We start from the raw sequence: 18,577 nt of genomic DNA, 5'->3' as shown, positions 1-18,577 counted from the left end.
TGGAAACTTAAGTATCCGTGCACCAACTCTCCTTAACTAACCCTGATAGTAAGCCCTCCACGCATCACAATACATCGCAAAGAGATAAGCGCGTAAAGAGACCACTCAAGCCTGAAGTTGACGTAATCGTAGGGGGTGAAGTCCAGGAAGAGACCCCCCAGTAAAAGCAATATTCTCAACCCCTAAATGTACTCTGGTCTCTTTTGTACGATTAGAATTGAAGTTGAAGGGCTGTTATACTTATCTCTTGGTGTCTTGAAACATGAACCCTCTGGATCGAAATACAAAGTGATCAAGATTTCCCTGTAGCCTTTCATCTTTTGTTTGTTCTTTGATCACTTCATCCTTCTTCTATTGCCTTCTTTTCTACCATGACTCGCAAAAATGTTATGCATGGCGTCTTCCTTCGCCCATCACGTCGGGTACGAGTTTTCGCTTTTCTGTTCTTCTTTGTTGCAGCAACATGGACCTTTACAATCAAATCGCGTTCACCTTGCTCCGCTGAAGAGGATATCGCGAGGGACTATCCATTAATCTATAGGCATGTCCATTCGTTCAACGGCACGGGAGGTGGTAAGTCGGACATTTCAAAATCGTTCACCGTAGGAAACGCTCATTAGGCTAACACTGGAATTAAGCATGGCATATCCCTCCATATTGGGCTGATATGCACAGCAAACAACCGCACAACATCCTTGATGCTGCTCGTATAGCCTCCAAGGCCGCCTTATCAAAAAGAGAGAGACAAATGCCATTCTCCAATATTCCATTGCTCGTCCACCAAACTTGGAAAACGACGGCGGCCGATAGCTGGAATCCCAGGATACTGCCCTGGGTTGAATTGTGGCTCGAGGACTCAATTTACGTTGACCGTGGACCGTCGATGGCGTACTTATTCTGGGATGATACAGGGATGCGTGCGTTGGTGGAAGAATTCGAGAACGACTTCCTTGAGCGCTATGACACACTCCTAACACCAGTTGAGCGAAGCGATGTATTTCGCATTTTGGTCTGCAAACACTTTGGTGGAATAGTAAGTTCACTGTGAAAACATTTTACACTTCTTTCTAACCCATGTAGTATGGGGATCTCGATACTGAGCTCATACAACATCCTGCTACCTGGATAAGCGGATCAGATATGGCTACCTGGACAGACCCGAAAACAGGAAAGGCTCATGGCTATTATAACACTTCGGTGACGCCAGACTATGAAACGCCAGTAGTTAGCCTTCTTTGGGGCTTAGAAGCCGATAATGACCCGGAGTCCGATGCATACTGGCGCCAAAGCTATACATATCCTCAACAACTATCACAATGGGCTTTCGCTGCTGCCCCTCAACACCCGGTATTTGAACGATATATGGATAATCTACGCAATTATACCAAAGACAACGAACCAACGGCTCAGAATAGTGACCCACTTAAGCGAACTGGCCCTGCAGCTGTTACTCTTGCCACAAAGTCCTGGCTGGAGGACCACGTCGGCTTTCGATGGGCCAGCTTAACAGGCCTGAAGGACGGGGGTAAATCCAAGTTGGTTCACGATATCCTTATCCTTCCTATAACCGGCTTTCAGTAAGTTCATTTCCCCCTAAGCATAATCTACCTTTCGTAGAATGCTAATGTTACAAAGTCCAAGTCACGGAAGCCGTAACGATGTTATGGGCAGAAAACCGATAACAGACCCGGCGGCGAGATTATGCCATCACGGCACGGGATTGTGGAAGCATTTCAATTTCGTAGGGGAGTATGGAAAGGTTTGTCGAAGACTTTTTGGTCTTTGTAGGGATTGGCCAAGAATAACAGGATGAGGGAGGTTTAATATTACTTTATAGAACTAGCCTTCCCCAACTCTACTATTAATATCAGATATAGACTCCGAGTACTTTATACACCCTACTGTATGTAAAATTGGATATGAATTGGCTAGAGGGAATAAAACGCATTTCTAATTATAATACTTAAATGGCTATGACTCTAATAATCGTTACAGTCGCTTTAATAAGTGGAGGGAAAAGGAATTTTAAATAATACTTTCTTCAACTCTGGCTTGAAACACCATATCCCATTCGCGATCATAAGACCCCTGTCATTAGCTATTTTTATCAAAGCTGATTACATGTGTAGCTCTGTGGCCAGTAAAAGAGCTTTAAATACGCCAACGGCAATTTTAGTCCCGTGCAAGTGAGACAACCTTTCAGCTGAAATAAACCCCGCGCAGCTGATCATCACCAAGAGACAGCCAAAACTTCAACTCAACCGTGAGAACAACGGCAAAAGCAAAATGGCCGAAGTCCTCGGTATCGTTTCCGGCGCCGCAGGGCTCCTAAGTCTAGCGATAGAAGTCACCAAGCTCAGCTACACCTACATCGCCAGCGTTCGAGGCGCGCCTAAATCATTAACCTCATACATTGGGGAGCTTGCAACGCTCACCTCTGTTCTTTTACAGCTCGACGACCTCATCCAGGCGAGAAAGGTCAACAGCCAGAACAACCAGACTCTCATCAAGGCTTTGAACGACTGCAAACAGGAAGTGGAACACCTGAAGGCAAAGCTGGAGAGAAAAGTGTCATATGGCAGAATTAAAGCCAAGGTGGCTGCTCTGGCTTGGCCATTGTCTGAATCGGAGTTGCAGGATAAAGTAAACATGCTGCATCGCTACAATGGCATTTTCTTGTCTGCCTTGCAAGCCGATAGTTTGTAGGTTGCTCGGCTGGTATATGGATTATAGCTAATCATTTGTCAAGAACCGTTGCAATCGCCACGAACAAAGAACTGCAAGACTTTAGGCACAGTAAGTCTTTCTAACAAATTTGTCTTTCTATCTAGTGGACAAGGCACCATAATGTGTATCAATAGGTACCGAGCAAAGGAAATAATTGCCTGGTACAAGTCGGATGTCGCAATTGAGGTTTCAACCTCTCACCTGGAGGATTACTGTCCCTCTACGTGGCAGACATTTCTATCGGGCTCTTTCTATCAATCTTGGCGCAGTGGCTCAACGCCTGTCGTTTGGGGTTATGGTAAACGTCAGTTTCTCTACCTCTCTTGACATTCTCGATACTGAATGAATTCTAGCTGGTGCTGGGAAAACAGTATTAACGTAAGAATTCCCCCCAATGGTAATTCATGACATGGCGAATCTGTGATACTAACTCCATTGATAACAGTGCACTTGTTCTCCGAGATGTCAAGTCTGGTACTTTACCTGGCACAGCCATCGCCTCACACTTTTTCAGCAGCAGCAAACCCAAAGAGTCTGTGAGCAATGTCCTCCGCAGCCTCATCGCCCAAGCACTCCACAGCTGCCCTATCATCCCCCAAGAGGCATTGGCTCTGTATGAAAAGCGGTCCCAGAATCTAATGATGACCGACCTGATCAATGTCCTTGGGGCCATTGCTAAATCAATGACCACATGTATCATTCTTGATGCACTTGACGAGTGTCCCTTCCTTCCTAAGCTTTTCAATATCCTGTTAACATTGCAGGAGCTAGGAGTAAGAATCTTTGCAACAGCTCGCGATCTGCCAAAGATCAGAAAGCATTTTGAGAAGAAGCCACGGGTGGAAATTTCTGCTACAAGACAAGACTTGGATTTCTACGTTAATCACCGATTGGAGCATGGAGAAGTTGATGTCGAGTCAATTGGAACAGAATTGAAGTCAGATCTTGTGTCTGCGATTGTGAAAAGGGCGGCGGGGTCGTAAGTTCAATCAGGAGTCATCTGGTATGCTGATAGACTGATAGGTTTGATAGGTTCCTACTTGCTCGGCTCATCATGGATCACATCACCAGCCTTCTCACTATCAAGGACATACGAAAAGCCTTGATCTCGTTACCAGCTAATTACGACGAGGCGTACCTTAGCACGTTTGACCGTATAGTCAAGCAAGCCCCTGGTCTGAGGAACCTCGCCTTGAAATCATTGAATTTCATTTCTTACGTCAAGGAGCCTTTACGAATGACTGAATTGCAACATGCCCTCGCTACCGAGGAAGGGATGCTGGAGATCGATCCTGAGGATCTTCAAAGTTCCAAAAATATTATATCATCCTGCCTTGGACTACTCGTCGTTTCAGGACCAGAAAAAACCGTCGAGTTGGTACATTCAACTGCGCGAAGATTCATCCAGAGTCAACCAGAAGGAATGGATAAGCATCCCCATCTGACAATTGTTCGCAGTTGCATCTCATACATGTCAACAAATGAGATGCGCCAGGGCTGCTGTACGTCCCACGAAGAGATCACTCAACGTTGTCAGAAGCAGCCGTTCCTACATTATGCAGCGAACTTCTATGGCTACCATGCTCAAGAAGCTGAGGAAGAATGCTTTAACCAGCTTTCGGAGTTTTTAGAAGACGACGTCCTTCGGGAAAGCTCTTGGCAACTTTTGAACTTCAAAGCTCATCTCGATACTTCTGTCTCCGAATCTGTGTTCGACTCTAGTCCCAGAAATGTACTTGCTTTACACGTCGCCGCATTCTGGGGTTTTTGCAAATATGTGGATTATAGATCTGGCCGCACCCAGCTAGGAGCTCCAAGCATCCAGATACAGAACTTAAATAAAGCTGACTCTCATGGGTGGACACCATTGCACTGGGCCGTATCCATGGGCCACAATGGCATTGTCGAAACTCTTCTTAAATCAGGAGCCAGTCCTGAGCTACCGGATCTTGCAGGATGGACTCCAACATTCTGGGCAGCTTTCAAGGGTCATGCGGATATTATTGAAATGCTGTGGCGGTATGACACAGCTCCATTCTGCTGCGATATCAAAGGACTCACTCCACTTCACTGGGCAGTATCCGCAGGTCAAACCGAAATCATCAAGCGGCTTTTGAAACTCAAAACACGATTTGGACAGTACGAAAAGTCGCCAGTACTCTCACTCCCGTCACTGAACGATTTCACGGTTGAAAGAGCTCGTGCATTGGCAAACAAGGCAAATGAGAGTCCTTTCAAATTCTACTCAGAAGGAACAGACATCGAAATGTTTTCCGCCATCTTCGACGCCCTAAAGCAAAGCTTTCGTGAGAAAGAAAACAAACCTCGTGAAAGTGATGAGGGCTATTACACATTTGATCCCTTCCTTTATGGGCCCTTTGGAGAAAGTCTGAAGGCTGATTATGGAAGAAGAGCAAGACCAGACCGCGACTACCTGTGGGAAAAACCAGATGCTGGATTTCTTAAGTTTGTGGATGAACTGCTCATTCACGCTACGCGATCACAGGACTTGCCCATCATCAAACTGATGGTTGATCTTAAGCTTGTGAAGGTTTCTGGGATTGATGGCCTTGCTCTTCTTCACGAAGCGGCAGCATCTGGTTGGGTCGAGGGCATGTCTGCATTGATCACCCTTGGGGCAGATGTCAATAATCGGGATAGAAGGTATGGGCAAACACCTCTTCACAAAGCCTGTCAAAGCCAACGGGAAGAAGCAATCAAACTGTTGTTGGCTGTCGACAAGATTGAAACTAATTCTCGAGCCAACTGTGGACGAACGCCAATCATGGACCTCATGACCGCTTCAAATGAAGAGAAAGCAGTCGATCTGTATAAGTTATTGGTAGCCAGAGGAGCATCCACATCCATCAAAGACACAGAAGGGAACTCCCTCATGCATTTCGCTATGCGAACATGTAATGCCACAATCGTCCGAATGTTGTGTACCGCCGGTTTAAGCATCGAATCTCCGAACCAAAGTGGTCAATTGCCATTGCACTGGATGGTTCATTGGAATTACTTCGATTTCCGCAAGCAGGTGACACCTGGCGAAGCCCAAATCGTGAGGGAAAAGCGCCACAATTGCATCAAGCTCGTCTATGAACTCTCGAGACCCAGCTCCCTGGATTCTGTGTGTGATTGGGGAAATGGAGAAACGGCTTCTCAGGAAACGCCTTTGTCATTAGCTTTGGATAGTCGCAATTGGGATCTTGCAGCCGACCTGCTCAAGTACATCAAGCAGCCTGTGAATATGAGTTGCTTGCCTGGTAAGCATGATGAATCCTGACTGCAGTCACTAAGATACTAATGATTCGAATATAGATCCGTATACTGGAATTTTGCACGAACTTTGTATGGTGTCAGAAAGACTTGCCTCAGTCTCAACCCCCAGAAGCCGTGGTCGAACGATGCTATATTATGAGCTCCAGCCACTCCCCCTGCATGATTGGAGCCGTATACTTCACCTCTTTCTGGACGCCGGAGCTGATATCAATGGGGCTAATTTCAAAGGAAACACGCCCCTGCAGCTGTCCGTACAGAGAGCAGCTAGCATACCTGTCATTGATACCCTGCTCAAACTAGGAGCCGATCCCTACCAAGCAAATGAAGATGGGTTAGACTGCTTCCAGCTTGCACTGCTGTATTGCGACAAAGCAGGGAGTTCCGAGATCATGCGCTGTCTTCGAACTTACGCGAACACCCATCCAGAGCCAGCTCATTATTTCTGCCAAGGAGGCTTCCTGATTACCCCCGATACTCCTATAGACAACGAGGAAACTCGCTACCTTCAGGTCCTCCGCCAGACTAATACCATCAACTGTGAGACCCTGTCGGGTCGTACGCTTATCTACGAAGCTGCTAGTCGTGGAAACACACACTTAGTACAAAGGTTACTGGAACATGATGCTTATCCGCGTTATATAGATGACTCCGGTAGTTCTGCACTGCATGCAGCGGCGAAGCAGCAAGCTCCGACGACAGTGGCCCTCCTACTCCAGGCCTGGGGAGGCGTAGATCCAGTTTCCGTCGATGAATATGGCTTAACAGTTATAGACACGGTGTTGCGTGATTGTCTCGGAGCCTGCATTAGCGGTAAAATTTCCAGCGACGTAGTCGAGGTCGTCCGCATCTTGCTGGGCTATGGTGCTGACCCAAGTTATGCCCTCTCACTCCCTATTAACGCACTTTGCCAGTCAATATACTTCCCTCATCTCGAAAGAGCCACTCCTGAAGATTCAGATCGCCTGGTACTAGAGGTACTGAAACTACTGGTTGATGCGGGGGCACGAGTTGCTGATAGCGCTGATGATATCATAGTTGGTGTTGTTGCAAAGATGGAGGGTTATGAATTGCTATGGGAGGAAATGAGATCACAGTTAATGACAAGCAGGTCATAGACTCATAGGTCTAGATACTGAGTTATGGGAACCCAGGCGACTGCCTGGGGACGCTAGGCATAACTAGCAGTGATAATGAGAGGATTGTTGATGATAACTGTTTGAATATCAAAGACTATTATAATACAAAGGAGCTACTAGGACCAAAGCACTTCGCTCGACGTGGGGGCTACAGCCACAACAGCCCTGTTTTTAGGGTAGGCAAGGCAGGCATTGACATATTGCTACTCCGCGCACAGGGCTCAACAGCGGTCTAAGATTCTTTGGGACAGTTAATAATTCAATTTATAAAACTCTCTAACATAAATACAAAACAACGAGTTAGCAGCTACAGTGAGTGTATATTGTGTGTTAATTTAGCATTGGCAAATAATAAATATGCATATACAGAAAAGTCGACAAAGATAAGAAAGCAATAGATAGTTAAGTATAAAAAGATAGAGCATGTCTGCAATGCATTCATGCAATTGCAGTAGCCTTGACGGGAGGACAGACCTTGCTAATAAGGTTGCTGGTACATTCTAGTGTGTCATTATGGTCGATGAAAAACGCCTCGAGGTCGAAGAAGCAAACAGGAATGTTGTTAAAACCCAAGTTATCCACCTGAAGCTGTTTGTTGGCACTGAGAGCACAGTCGAGGACGGCACGATAGTACGAATCACGGTTTCCAAGGTTATACTTGGCCATGTTCGTATAGACTTCCTCTTCGGCCTCAGTCCCCGATTCGCTGTAGTTACCACCGAAGGGCTTATAGCGCATGATGTAGAAGCAGTACTCCTCCCCATCTCTAAGAGACATCCATTGGCTGCCGGTAGCATAGCCACAGTCCTCTCGGCTGTGAATCCTCTTGTCAGCTATAAGGCGGAGATTGGCAGCTTTCATGACATTATTCGCGATCTTAGGCTTGATATTCTCGGTGATAGACTTGATTGCATCATCCACGGCTATACTATCTTCGTTGAGGAGGAACCATCATGTGCTGAAGAACTTGGCAATCGGTGACTTGTATCAGTCATCATCAGGCTTCGGGTCGGGCAGAGCTTTAAAATATTCGATGCTATTGGTGCTGCCTACAGCAAGCTTGAGAGTCTCGTCGATTTGGTTGGCGGAGGCTATGAATAGTTCGACCAAGGCACCGGAGATAGTAGACGTGTCGATTTCTTCTGGGGCAGTCTTGTCTGCCACGGCACTGAAGATGCCGCCCAAGATACCAGCACCAGTCGATATATAAAGTCCCTGCCACATTTAGCATTTCACTTCACAACTCAACGTCGAGAGAATCAACATACAGCTACAGGGACATTACCACCTAGGCTTCCGCAAAAACCAACTGCAGCAGCAAGCCAGTTCATGATATCAGACTTCTGATCCTCTTTGCCTTCCAAGTCTTTGACCATGCTGGGAATAAGGAATCCAGCGACCATAGTATCGGAAGTGAGTTTTTCTTTCAGCATCCTGAACTTGGCCTGCATACCTTTGGCAGCTAGGAAGATCCAGTAAGACGTCTTTCCAAGGATATGCTCATTGCCATCCTTGTCTGTGCCGTACTTGTTGAACTGCTCCTCACAGTTCATGCTACCTAGAGGATTGCAGCTGCCTTCGGTAGTGCCACAGCCCCCAACGACATTGTCTTCGAGGTTGAGTAGCCAGTTAAGCTCATATTCTGCTACTGTTAGCCTGAAAGTCAATACTGCATCAGAGGAGTTGATATATACTCCAGCTTTGAGCAATGAAAACGTCGAGTTCATTACCAGCGGTCGTGTCTTCCCAAACCTTAGCAGCACCCGCAGGATCCCTGAGAAGCTCTGCTTGATTATTGCAGAAACTATCAACGTTGTCCCAAATATGGCCATTCTCGTCTTGTCTTTTTTTGAAGAGGAGAGGCGTGTATGACAGCCGCGATGGCTAGGAAAGTGACAGTAGACTTCCTGGTGCAGGATGAAGGATGAGGATATGTTGGGATTGATAGCAGTTGAGTGAATGAGTGAACGATAGTCATTATTCAGGATGAGATGAACGCTTTATATCTACTTTCCCCCGCCATGGCTCAAATTACAGGGTCATGCTAGCCCTGGTATATGCCAAATATGCCTTACATGATCATACAAGTGCAGGATGGAGCTCCTGATTACAATGCATCGCTTGCCATTAAACCATCGTTTGGATAAGCGGCGTTTGATTAACATTAATCTACTCAATATGGGTGGATAATGTTTCTCGGCTATGATTAGCAATAAAGATAAACTCATTAAGATTGCCATGCTGATCTGAAGGATTTACACAGCCTCAACCGTCCATCGTAACCATGATACGATCTTGGACAACGTAGTATTCGCATTTTACGCTTAGATTAACCTTAACTATTGATTGGCTCACGCTTATGGATGAAACATGCGGTCGTAAAGCTACCCTATCACGGCATCACGATGCTCAGCCTATGGCGCTAAGCCAACCATGGTTACACTACTAACAACATGCGGCCGTCCTTTTTGTTAGTGCCGCATCCTTCCAATGTTTTGTGCGTGCCGCTGACACGACCTACCCAGGTTGAGACTACGCATTCGGCAGTTGAAATCAATGTGCCTTGTTCACGTGATGATTGGCTTAATTCTAGGATCAACAGGGGCGGCGCAAGAATATCCAAGTAGCAGAAGTATGTTAGGGTCAATTATACGAAGATCTTCACATAGACTAGGTAGCCCAAACGGAGCTCTAGCTAGATATAAGACCTAGCAATCTTCACTTAGATATTTGAGGATAAAGCCTTGGATTTCATGAAATTAAGCTTATAGAGCATTAAAACAACGCTCACGGACCAAACAACAACTAAAGGCAAGCTGTGAATACTGTTGAGAGTCGATGATTAAACTAGACGACAAAGGAAAACCAACACCTGCAGTAAAGTCTCTGTATACATAGCCTGGATAGCAGGCTCTGCCTGGAACATCGGGTCCCCTATTTGATAATAATCAACTCGCAACTCTCTTCTTGACCTGTCTTGCTATCCTCTCCCTGTTTATCAACAATGACTCCGTATTCTGGCACGGAAATTGACTCATAATCCAAGTCCTCCCCGGTTACGTCTTCATCATCAATAGACATGAAAATAGCCTCCTCATATTGAGTGCTGTCGTTCTCCATGCCTGGACCTTCTTGCATATTCTGTCCAAGCTCGTATAAAGCACCGTTACGGTACGGCTTGGTTTCGGTCGGAATTCCCTTTCTATACCGGATCTCTCTTAGCCGATATGCAAGGATGAAGGGAGACGATTCTTTGAATGAGACTGATTGTGATGCTCCTTGGTGAATGTTTGCACGCGGGCCAGCGCTGAGAGGCACACCAATCGCATCACCGTCCAGCCCAATAGATGCATCGACTTTCCCGTGGTGACTCTCAGTGTCCTTGACCTTTGCACCGAACGCGACCTTGACTCCAGTGATGACAAAGACGCGCTTCCGCATATGATAGCGGGCAAGATACTGTTGCACTTTGGGCACAGATAGACTCTTTTTCATGTAGTCATCAGAAGGTTCAAAGGACAATGTCTGAAGTCTCTGGATGCTCGCAGAGGACTGTACGCGAGTGCTGCTGCTTCCAGACACAACAAGTCCGGTACTGTGGAAAATCTTGGCAAAGAGCCCAGCACTCGTTCGATCGATATTCGCTAAGTTTATCTGTACGTCGTACTGGTCGTGGCTCTGGACTGTCTCGGTGTCAATGGAAATGGGTCTGTCGCTGAGCGGCGCTTCGGGATCACGTGGGTCGACAAGAATGCTCCCCAAGGCAATAGGACCATCCGGGGAACAATCACGACTCGAGGTTGCGAAATAGGACTTGGGCATGGTACCAGAGTATAATGATACAAGAAATGTGTGAGTGGACTGTGCGAAAGACGCAAGTCGGTAGCTTAAACATGGACAGCTATGCGGTAATTATAAAAATAGGGAAAAGAGCGCTTAGCTACCCAAGGCTTGGAACAATGAAACCATTCGTCGAGTTGGATTTCTAATTTTGGATTCTATGTTTTCTATTGGAGCAGTTAAGCGCTGAGGCTGAAGATTTAGTAATCTGCATCATACCAGCTGAAGCCAAGGATGCAATTTCCCCTCACTTCGCGGCTGGGAAATTCTATAAATAACCGTAAATCGAATCGAAGACCTGATCAAGTATAAAGTGGCAAGTATACTAAGCGAGGTCATTGTATCCCTTCTAACAGAAGTGCATGCCGCTCACTACGCTTTGCTTTGCACCAAAATCATGGCTCAGGCAATTCCCCAACATCCTGCCAATCAGAAGATGGACCCGGCTAGGGTAAGCCTGACACCCGGCAACGTCCAATTGCTCAATCCTCTCGAAATTATTCCCTACCACACCCTGAAAAGGTAAATTCGGATATTTTGTCATCAGCCGTTCCAAGGCTAACTCAGACACTCACTGCATAGTAAGGAAAATGCTGACAAATGGTACCAACTATATGAACTCTTCTGTCGGCCCATTGAGGGTTACGCTGGGCGCGCAGCGGGCCAAGTCAGGATTGCAGTCCTGGACACCGGGATCGACCAGTCAATGCTCGCTTCAGCGTTCCATGAGAACATCAAAGATAACATGAGCTTCCTTCTAGCCGACGATGCCCAAGACTCTGGCGGCCTTGAAGGCAATCATCATGGAACGCAGGTTGTAGCACTTCTCTTGAGTCTTGCCCCTTGGATACACGTTTATGTTGCCCGGATTGGAAAGGATGGTGACGAATCGATGGATCCATCTTGCATTTCCAAGGTTGTACTCTAGCAACTAAACTCCCGATACCCTGCTAACAGCGGCAGGCAATACGTTACTCAGTAGAACACTGGGATGTTCACGTTATTTCCATGTCTTGGGGTTTCAGAAAAGAGCATGAGTGCATCAGTGACGCTATTCGACTAGCGCACTCCAAAGACAAGATCATGTTTGCTGCTGCATCTAACGAGGGAGCAAATCTACCAGCTAGGGTCACGTTTCCCGCGAGTATGCAGGAAGTAATCTGCGTAAACTCCTGCGATGGATACGGCAACAGCTCTGACTTCAATCCACCACCTCGCGAAGGTGTCTTCAACTTTTCGACCTTGGGAGAAGCTGTCATCGCTAAGAAATCAACTTTGGAGCCCAAAAGGCTTACAGGCACATCCTTCGCAACCCCCGCGGCGGCGGCGATCGCCGCTTCTATTCTTGAGTTCGTCACACAAAAGCAGATTCTCAAAGAACAAGAAGAATTGAAGCGGCACGTCGCTACCAAGGACGGAATGATGAAGCTTCTAGTCGCAATGAGTGAGCCTGTCTCAGGTTTCATGTACCTGCGGCCTTGGGATCTAATCAAATGCGACTCTGGGACGCCAAACTGCTCATGTAAGAGCTGCCGCAAGGATGCAGAAGCTAGGCTGCTTCAAATTCTTAAACGAGATTTGCCATCTGTGGCAGGAAGGACGCCCTTCCTTGGTCTACCAGACAGAATATCAAGTGCTGCCTTCGACGCAAAGAGCAGACAGAATACGTCTTCGTGCCTTCCGAATACCAGAGTAGAGGTCCTTGATGAGATTCGCAAGTGGGCCGATAGCGAAGACACTCGACAAGTGTACTGGCTAAAGGGCATGGCTGGTACAGGTAAATCCACTATTGCTCTGACTATTGCTAGAGAGTATCACCAGAAGGGTAAACTCGGAGGAAGCTTTTTCTTTTCCAGAGGCCATAGTGGCCTTGCAATATCTGATAAGTTCGTGGCCACCATCGCTTCCCAGCTGGCACAGCATAGCCAAGAGCTACAGGCAAGAATCCAAGAAGCTGTCTGCGCCAATCCGGATATAAGCAGCAAAAGTCTTTCTTATCAATGGGAGCGCCTTGTCCTTCAACCTCTCGCGTTGGCATGCTCACAAGGGTCTTTGCGCTCACTACTCATTGTAGTGGATGCGCTAGATGAGTGTGAAGGCGACGAAGACTTGTGCCTGTTGATTCGATGCCTGGCCTCTTGTGTACCACCCGGGGGACACCAATTACGGATCCTTGCCACTAGTCGTCCAGAGCGCCCAATTAGTCTCGAGTTTGACAGTATCTCTACCCAAGAGCGCCAACATCTAGTCCTTCATGACGTGGAAAGGTCCATTGTCAAGGAGGATCTCACCGAGTTCTACACGCACGAACTCAACAAGATTAACGACAGGTTTGGCCTGCAAGACCTCTTTTGCGATACCACAATTTCGAAAATGGTCCAGCAATCGTGCGGCCTGTTTATTTATGCTGCTGCAGTATGTCGCTATATCTGGCAAGGTGGACTCGATGGTGCTAAAAGTCGTCTATCCGGCCTTGTTGAGTCTAAAGCTCCAAATTCAAGCCCTCTTCAGGAGCTAGATCAGCTTTACACGGTAATCCTCCAAAACTCGATTATTGTGCATTCAAGTCATGATTCGTCCGAGCCATCGCAGTGGTTTCGTCGTGTGGTCGGCGCTATCATCGTTTTGTCAGACACGTTTTCGTCAGCCAGTCTTTGCACCTTTCTAGGAGAAGGAAGCCTCAGGCCAGCTATCGACAATTTTCATTCTGTCCTCAATATCCCTGATCATCCCGAGAAACCGATAGGCATACTGCACCCGTCCTTTCGTGACTTCCTCCTCGACCCCTCTCGATGCTTAGATTCTCGTTTTCAAATCAACGAACAGAAAGCGCATCAGTACTTACTGGATTGTTGCTTTCGTATCATGAAGAATGGGTTGCACTACAACATGTGCAATGTTGACAAGCCAGCTTTGCGGGTTCATGAGATATCCGAATCCTTTGTCAGAGAGCGGATCCCCTATCCAGTCCAGTATGCCTGTCGCTACTGGATACACCATCTGAATCATAGTGGGATCAGGTCAGTGCAGCACATTGCGATAACGGATTTCTTTCGGCACTGCCTGCTTTTTTGGCTCGAAACACTCGCTTGGACTAGAAATCTAGTCTACGCTATCGAAGGTGTAAAGTCTCTTCGAGTGATGTTAGCAGATGAATCTGGAGGTACACGAAATATTGACGATTCATCTGTTCATTGGAATCGCTCTTTTTTCTCTACACTGAAAGAGTCACTTGGGACGAAGCAGAAGCACATACCTGAAGAAGACATAAGCTCCATGGTACACGACGCTTCGCGCTTTCTATCAATGCATGGTGTTATAATTGAACAAGCACCATTGCAAATTTACTCTTCTGCTCTACTTTTCAGTCCCATGAGGAGCATAACCCGAAAGCACTATTCTCAATATATACCACAATGGGTTCTCCAGTGCCCTCATGTCAATGGAACCTGGGGCTTGCATCTACAAACAATAAAGAGTGAAAATCATGTTAACTCTCTTGCCTTCTCGCCCAACAGTGCCATGCTTGCAGTACGGTCAGGAACCGTGGTACGACTCTGGGATCCCTCAACTGGTATTGAGAAGTGGCTGCCCAAACAGCATTCTGAACCTGTCAAGGCCATGTGTTTCTCACCAAACGGAGAGAGGTTGGCCACTGTGGTTGGAAGTGGCGAAGATGGTGACGAAATACGACTTTGGAAAACGGGAACGGGCACTGAGTGCTTAACTATTGGAAAAGGCCTTGGGGCAGTGACAGCGTTTAGTTTCTCACCTGATGGGAAAAAACTGGTGGCTGCAGGTCTTATCGACAGAAATATTGGTTGGAAAGTATTCATGTGGGACATGGAAACTGGATCCAAAGTTGCGATTTTTGGTGTAGAGGGAGATTTGATCACCGCTGGTTTTACTTCGGACGGAAGGCTTTTTGCTGTACAAAAGCTTGGATCCCAGATCAATCTATTGGACCTCGAAGACGGCAGTGTCCAGCACATTCCTGCGCCGCTAAAAGGTGGCATCTGTGGCCTAGCAATATCTCTAGATATTAAGTTTCTAGCCATCAGAACTCACAAAGGCCATCGAAGAGATGACACGAACACATGGCTGTGGCTTGCCAGCCCAATGAACGAAACCTGTCGGCGAGTATACAAGCACTATCACAAGTTCGGCCATGATGCAGCTGTGGGCGAATCTCTAGTCTTCTCACCAGATGGAAAGCTTCTCGCCGCGTGTGTCAGCCCCAGTCAAGGGTATCTGATCGACTCGTCAACGGGGAAAAAGAAATGGATCTTCTATGGTCCTTCCATTAGGGATAACGCTGTGACATTTTCTCTCGATGGAAGGTTCCTTGCTGTAGCGTGCACCAACTATACATCGTGTGTCTATGACACAGCCAACGGCACTCTAATGCATACACTCAAAAGCTACTCGGGCTTAGTCACTAGCATCTCCTTCTCTCCTGGTAACAATTTCATAGCCACAGCATCGAATGATAAAACAGTTCGTTTGTGGGAAATCGAACAAGAACAACCCAAAAAGGATTTCGTACCCGACCCTACTCCCGCAAGAGTCCTGATGTTCTCTGCGGATTGGGAGCTTGTGGTGGTCAAGTTCAACCAAGAAGTGCAGATACGTGCTGCGGGGACAGGTGCATGTTTGTTTCGAACGGACGAAGAGATTGGAACATATGCCTTTTCTCCTGATGGGTCACTAATTGCGATGCTCTATGAAGACAGGAGCGTTCGAATTTTGAATTGCAGGACAGGCAAACTTCATACATTGACCACGATACCCGAACACACATCCTCAAGATATACTAGAAAGTGTTACTCCATTCCTATGAGCTTCTCTGCTGGCGGGGAATTACTGGTAATACCGTGGGAGGGTGTGTCGAATGCACATATTGGAGGGCCGGTGGGATCAATACGGATGCAAATTTCAGGCATGGCTCTTTGGGAGGTATACAATGGCAGGATTTCCAAACTCTTGCCCATTGACGATCATTTGATCACCGGTTTCTCATTCACGCTTGATGGGAAAGTTATGATTACTGCCTACGACTACGGCTTCTGCATGTGGGATTTACAAGCTGGGGCCAAGTTATGGGATCCAATCGAGTGCGCAGATGACTTCCATGTTTTTGGTGTCATGGCTCTCTCACCCACCTCGGATTTACTTGCAATCACTTGTTACCCTAAAACTATTCAACTATGGGATCTGCGGAATCGAACTAAAGTGCACTGCTTTGCCCAGTATTCGGGATTCCTTTGCTTTTCGCCTAGTGGGAAAGTCCTGGCATCACTATCAACAGAATTCTTAGTGACCCTTTGGGACGTAAGTTATGGGACAGCATTGCAGACCTATGATTTCAAGGTTCAAATACGACAGTTGTCCTTTTCTCCTTGTGGCAGCTACATAAGGACTAAGCTAGGCTGTTTACCAACTTCAGCCTCTAAGCAATTATTTATAAACCTATTCTCTGGGGATTGGGTAAAGAAAGGAGGTAAGGACTTGTTATTTATTCATCCGGATTACCAGCATTACGTTGGATATGTATATAGTTCTAGTATTGTGTTTTTAGATATAAAGAGGGCAGACTCATACCTAGTATTAGAGTTATAAGATACTAATACTGGCCTAGGCATTTTGACTTTTAAATAATTAGTTTTATATTAGGGTTATATTTATGTAATCTCTTATTTGAAATATTAATAAAAAGGTTGTCTCGGGCTATAAAGTGGGTAGTTGGTACGCAGCCAGAAGTGTGTTTTGAAGAGTATTATTTTGAGTAGATAGGCCCGACAGCTGATTCTAGCATCTCGCACCTTACCTCGAGTGCTAGCCAAGTTTCGTACTGTTATTACTAACCCAGTTGCGCAACGTCCATCCCAAAACACCGAGTACACGCTTGAGGCGATTTTCAGAGTCGTAGGAAGCAGGATCTGCAGCATCAAGCGCCTCCGTAGCAGTTTCCGGAAGTATAATCACTTTCTGGTTGACATATCTTTTCACCTGCTTCGCGAGATGCCCGGTGACCGTGACTTCCCTGTCCCAGCCATTAGCCAGCATCGCGCCCCATGGCCCAAGGTCGAGACATGTACCGTATCCAGGCTGAGAATACGGAAGAGTTGGTTCGCCGAGGAGGTCTGCTGCTGCGTTGTGTCCTGAGAAACGGCCGAGGACGACGGCGTGTTGGCATGATGGCATGGTAACATTGCCTTTTGTATCAGTTGCGGCGTGGGCGGCGTCACCGGAGGCAAAGACGTGAGGACAACCAGGAACACGTAGATCTTGGTCGACGTAAAGTCTGCAGAGCGCGTCCTTCTTCCCAGGAATTTGCTGAGTCAGGGATGTTGCTCGCACACCAGCGGTCCAGATGACAGTCATTGCTTCAATCCGCTCTCCAGACGAAAGGTTGACTCCACCGGAGTCAACTGAAGTTACTGAAGCACTGAGCTTGAGTTCAACACCGAGACTTTCCAGAGCTTTCAGGATCGTAGGACGAGGACCTTTTCCAAGCTCGGGACCGACCTCTGGAGCACTTTCAACGAGAACAATGTGAGGGTTCTCAATGTGCTTCAGCATATTAGGTAGCTCGGCGGCGATTTCAATGCCTGTGAAGCCGCCTCCGCACACAATCACGGTGTTGCGGGCTTTGCTGACGGGAAGGGACTCCAGACTATTGATGTGAGATTCAAGCTTGGTGGCAGCTGCGATTGAATCAATGTCAAAGGCATATTCTTCGAGACCAGTAACACTCTTGGGTCGTGCAACTGCGCTTCCGGCTGCAAGTATAAGCCGGTCGTAACCTACATCCGATTCGTCGCCAGATGGAGACTTGACATAGACCGTCTGCGAGTCCGTGTCAATTTTCTCGACGGTGCCTTGAAAGAACCCGATACCAGCACATGTAAAAAGCGGCTCAAGGGGTTGTTTCATCATTGATGGACTGGGCTCATACAGACGTGGGCGATGGGTCAGCGATTGGTCGGGGGCGATGACGAGAACCTCAATGTCTTTCTCTTTGTTATTGAGGTTGATGAGACGTTGGGCTGCGAAGGCGCTCCACACTCCGGCAAAACCAGCCCCTATGATGACAATTTTGCTTCGCATGTTTGTCTTGGATCTAATGTGTTGGGTTGGTTTAAATGACTGGTAGACTCTGAGATATATGTGAAGAAATGATGGCCTCGGAATGCGGTCAAGTTGATTGTATCAATATCCTTACGATGGTAACCTCTCTGGCCTCTTTATACCAACCGTGATTATATCCTTTTCGTCAATCGGTACAAGTAATTCCCCCGAACTTATCACTCATTACCCTCGCTGTTTCCCTTGGACATCTGTCGCCGGCTCTCAGAAGAGCGGATACCTGGCCCCCGAAACGGTTACCCGAATACCCGGGTGCTAGTCCACACGACCCCCGATGATTGGACGAACATTAGATTTAAGCTCTACAAGACTTGAAGGGTCTTGTTCTCGATCGCCTTGGTTGATTCAAGGAGACTGCCGCCGGAATAAGCACCTGTTTTACTAAATTGTGGGCATGTTCGGTCAACGTCACTCGTTTGCTGAAGCAGTACCTAAGAGCATAG

At 47.0% G+C, this 18,577-nt stretch overlaps 6 protein-coding genes across 6 annotated transcripts; 3 read left to right on the top strand and 3 right to left on the bottom strand.

Moving 5' to 3' along the window:
• Positions 1 to 371: 371 nt before the first annotated feature.
• FOBCDRAFT_205965 (uncharacterized protein) lies at positions 372 to 1,877 on the top strand (the record flags this gene model as incomplete). The annotated part of the gene is made up of 5 exons (XM_031189425.3): positions 372 to 573; positions 639 to 1,033; positions 1,081 to 1,577; positions 1,636 to 1,759; positions 1,872 to 1,877. 5 exons carry the CDS (start codon positions 372 to 374, stop codon positions 1,875 to 1,877), a joined length of 1,224 nt encoding a protein of 407 aa, XP_031033410.3.
• Positions 1,878 to 2,286: 409 nt separating this feature from the next.
• Positions 2,287 to 7,124, top strand: FOBCDRAFT_188884 (ankyrin repeat-containing domain protein; the record flags this gene model as incomplete). Its single annotated transcript, XM_059608668.1, has 7 exons — positions 2,287 to 2,702; positions 2,750 to 2,800; positions 2,862 to 3,031; positions 3,081 to 3,105; positions 3,173 to 3,706; positions 3,760 to 5,993; positions 6,049 to 7,124. The coding sequence occupies 7 exons, from the start codon at positions 2,287 to 2,289 to the stop codon at positions 7,122 to 7,124; spliced, it is 4,506 nt and encodes a 1,501-aa protein (XP_059465745.1).
• A 459-nt stretch (positions 7,125 to 7,583) lies between these two features.
• Positions 7,584 to 9,385, bottom strand: FOBCDRAFT_243194 (uncharacterized protein; the record flags this gene model as incomplete). The annotated part of the gene is made up of 6 exons (XM_059610532.1): positions 7,584 to 8,073; positions 8,113 to 8,126; positions 8,199 to 8,360; positions 8,414 to 8,793; positions 8,840 to 9,029; positions 9,221 to 9,385. The coding sequence occupies 6 exons, from the start codon at positions 9,383 to 9,385 to the stop codon at positions 7,584 to 7,586; spliced, it is 1,401 nt and encodes a 466-aa protein (XP_059465744.1).
• A 555-nt stretch (positions 9,386 to 9,940) lies between these two features.
• On the bottom strand, positions 9,941 to 10,967 carry FOBCDRAFT_263788 (uncharacterized protein; the record flags this gene model as incomplete). Its single annotated transcript, XM_031189413.3, has 1 exon — positions 9,941 to 10,967. The coding sequence occupies one exon, from the start codon at positions 10,965 to 10,967 to the stop codon at positions 10,080 to 10,082; it is 888 nt and encodes a 295-aa protein (XP_031033398.2). The 3' UTR covers positions 9,941 to 10,079.
• A 1,482-nt stretch (positions 10,968 to 12,449) lies between these two features.
• FOBCDRAFT_144010 (uncharacterized protein) lies at positions 12,450 to 16,604 on the top strand (the record flags this gene model as incomplete). Its single annotated transcript, XM_059608172.1, has 2 exons — positions 12,450 to 14,148; positions 14,251 to 16,604. 2 exons carry the CDS (start codon positions 12,450 to 12,452, stop codon positions 16,602 to 16,604), a joined length of 4,053 nt encoding a protein of 1,350 aa, XP_059465743.1.
• Positions 16,605 to 16,820: 216 nt separating this feature from the next.
• Positions 16,821 to 18,095, bottom strand: FOBCDRAFT_243193 (uncharacterized protein; the record flags this gene model as incomplete). Its single annotated transcript, XM_031189411.2, has 1 exon — positions 16,821 to 18,095. One exon carries the CDS (start codon positions 18,093 to 18,095, stop codon positions 16,821 to 16,823), a length of 1,275 nt encoding a protein of 424 aa, XP_031033396.2.
• Between the last annotated feature and the right edge of the window lie 482 nt (positions 18,096 to 18,577).

Source organism: Fusarium oxysporum, chromosome IX (assembly GCF_013085055.1).
Source record: "Fusarium oxysporum Fo47 chromosome IX, complete sequence".
NCBI lineage: Eukaryota > Fungi > Ascomycota > Sordariomycetes > Hypocreales > Nectriaceae > Fusarium > Fusarium oxysporum.
The sequence above is the reverse complement of the archived record's forward strand: the minus strand, read 5'-3'. Positions and strand labels throughout refer to the sequence as shown.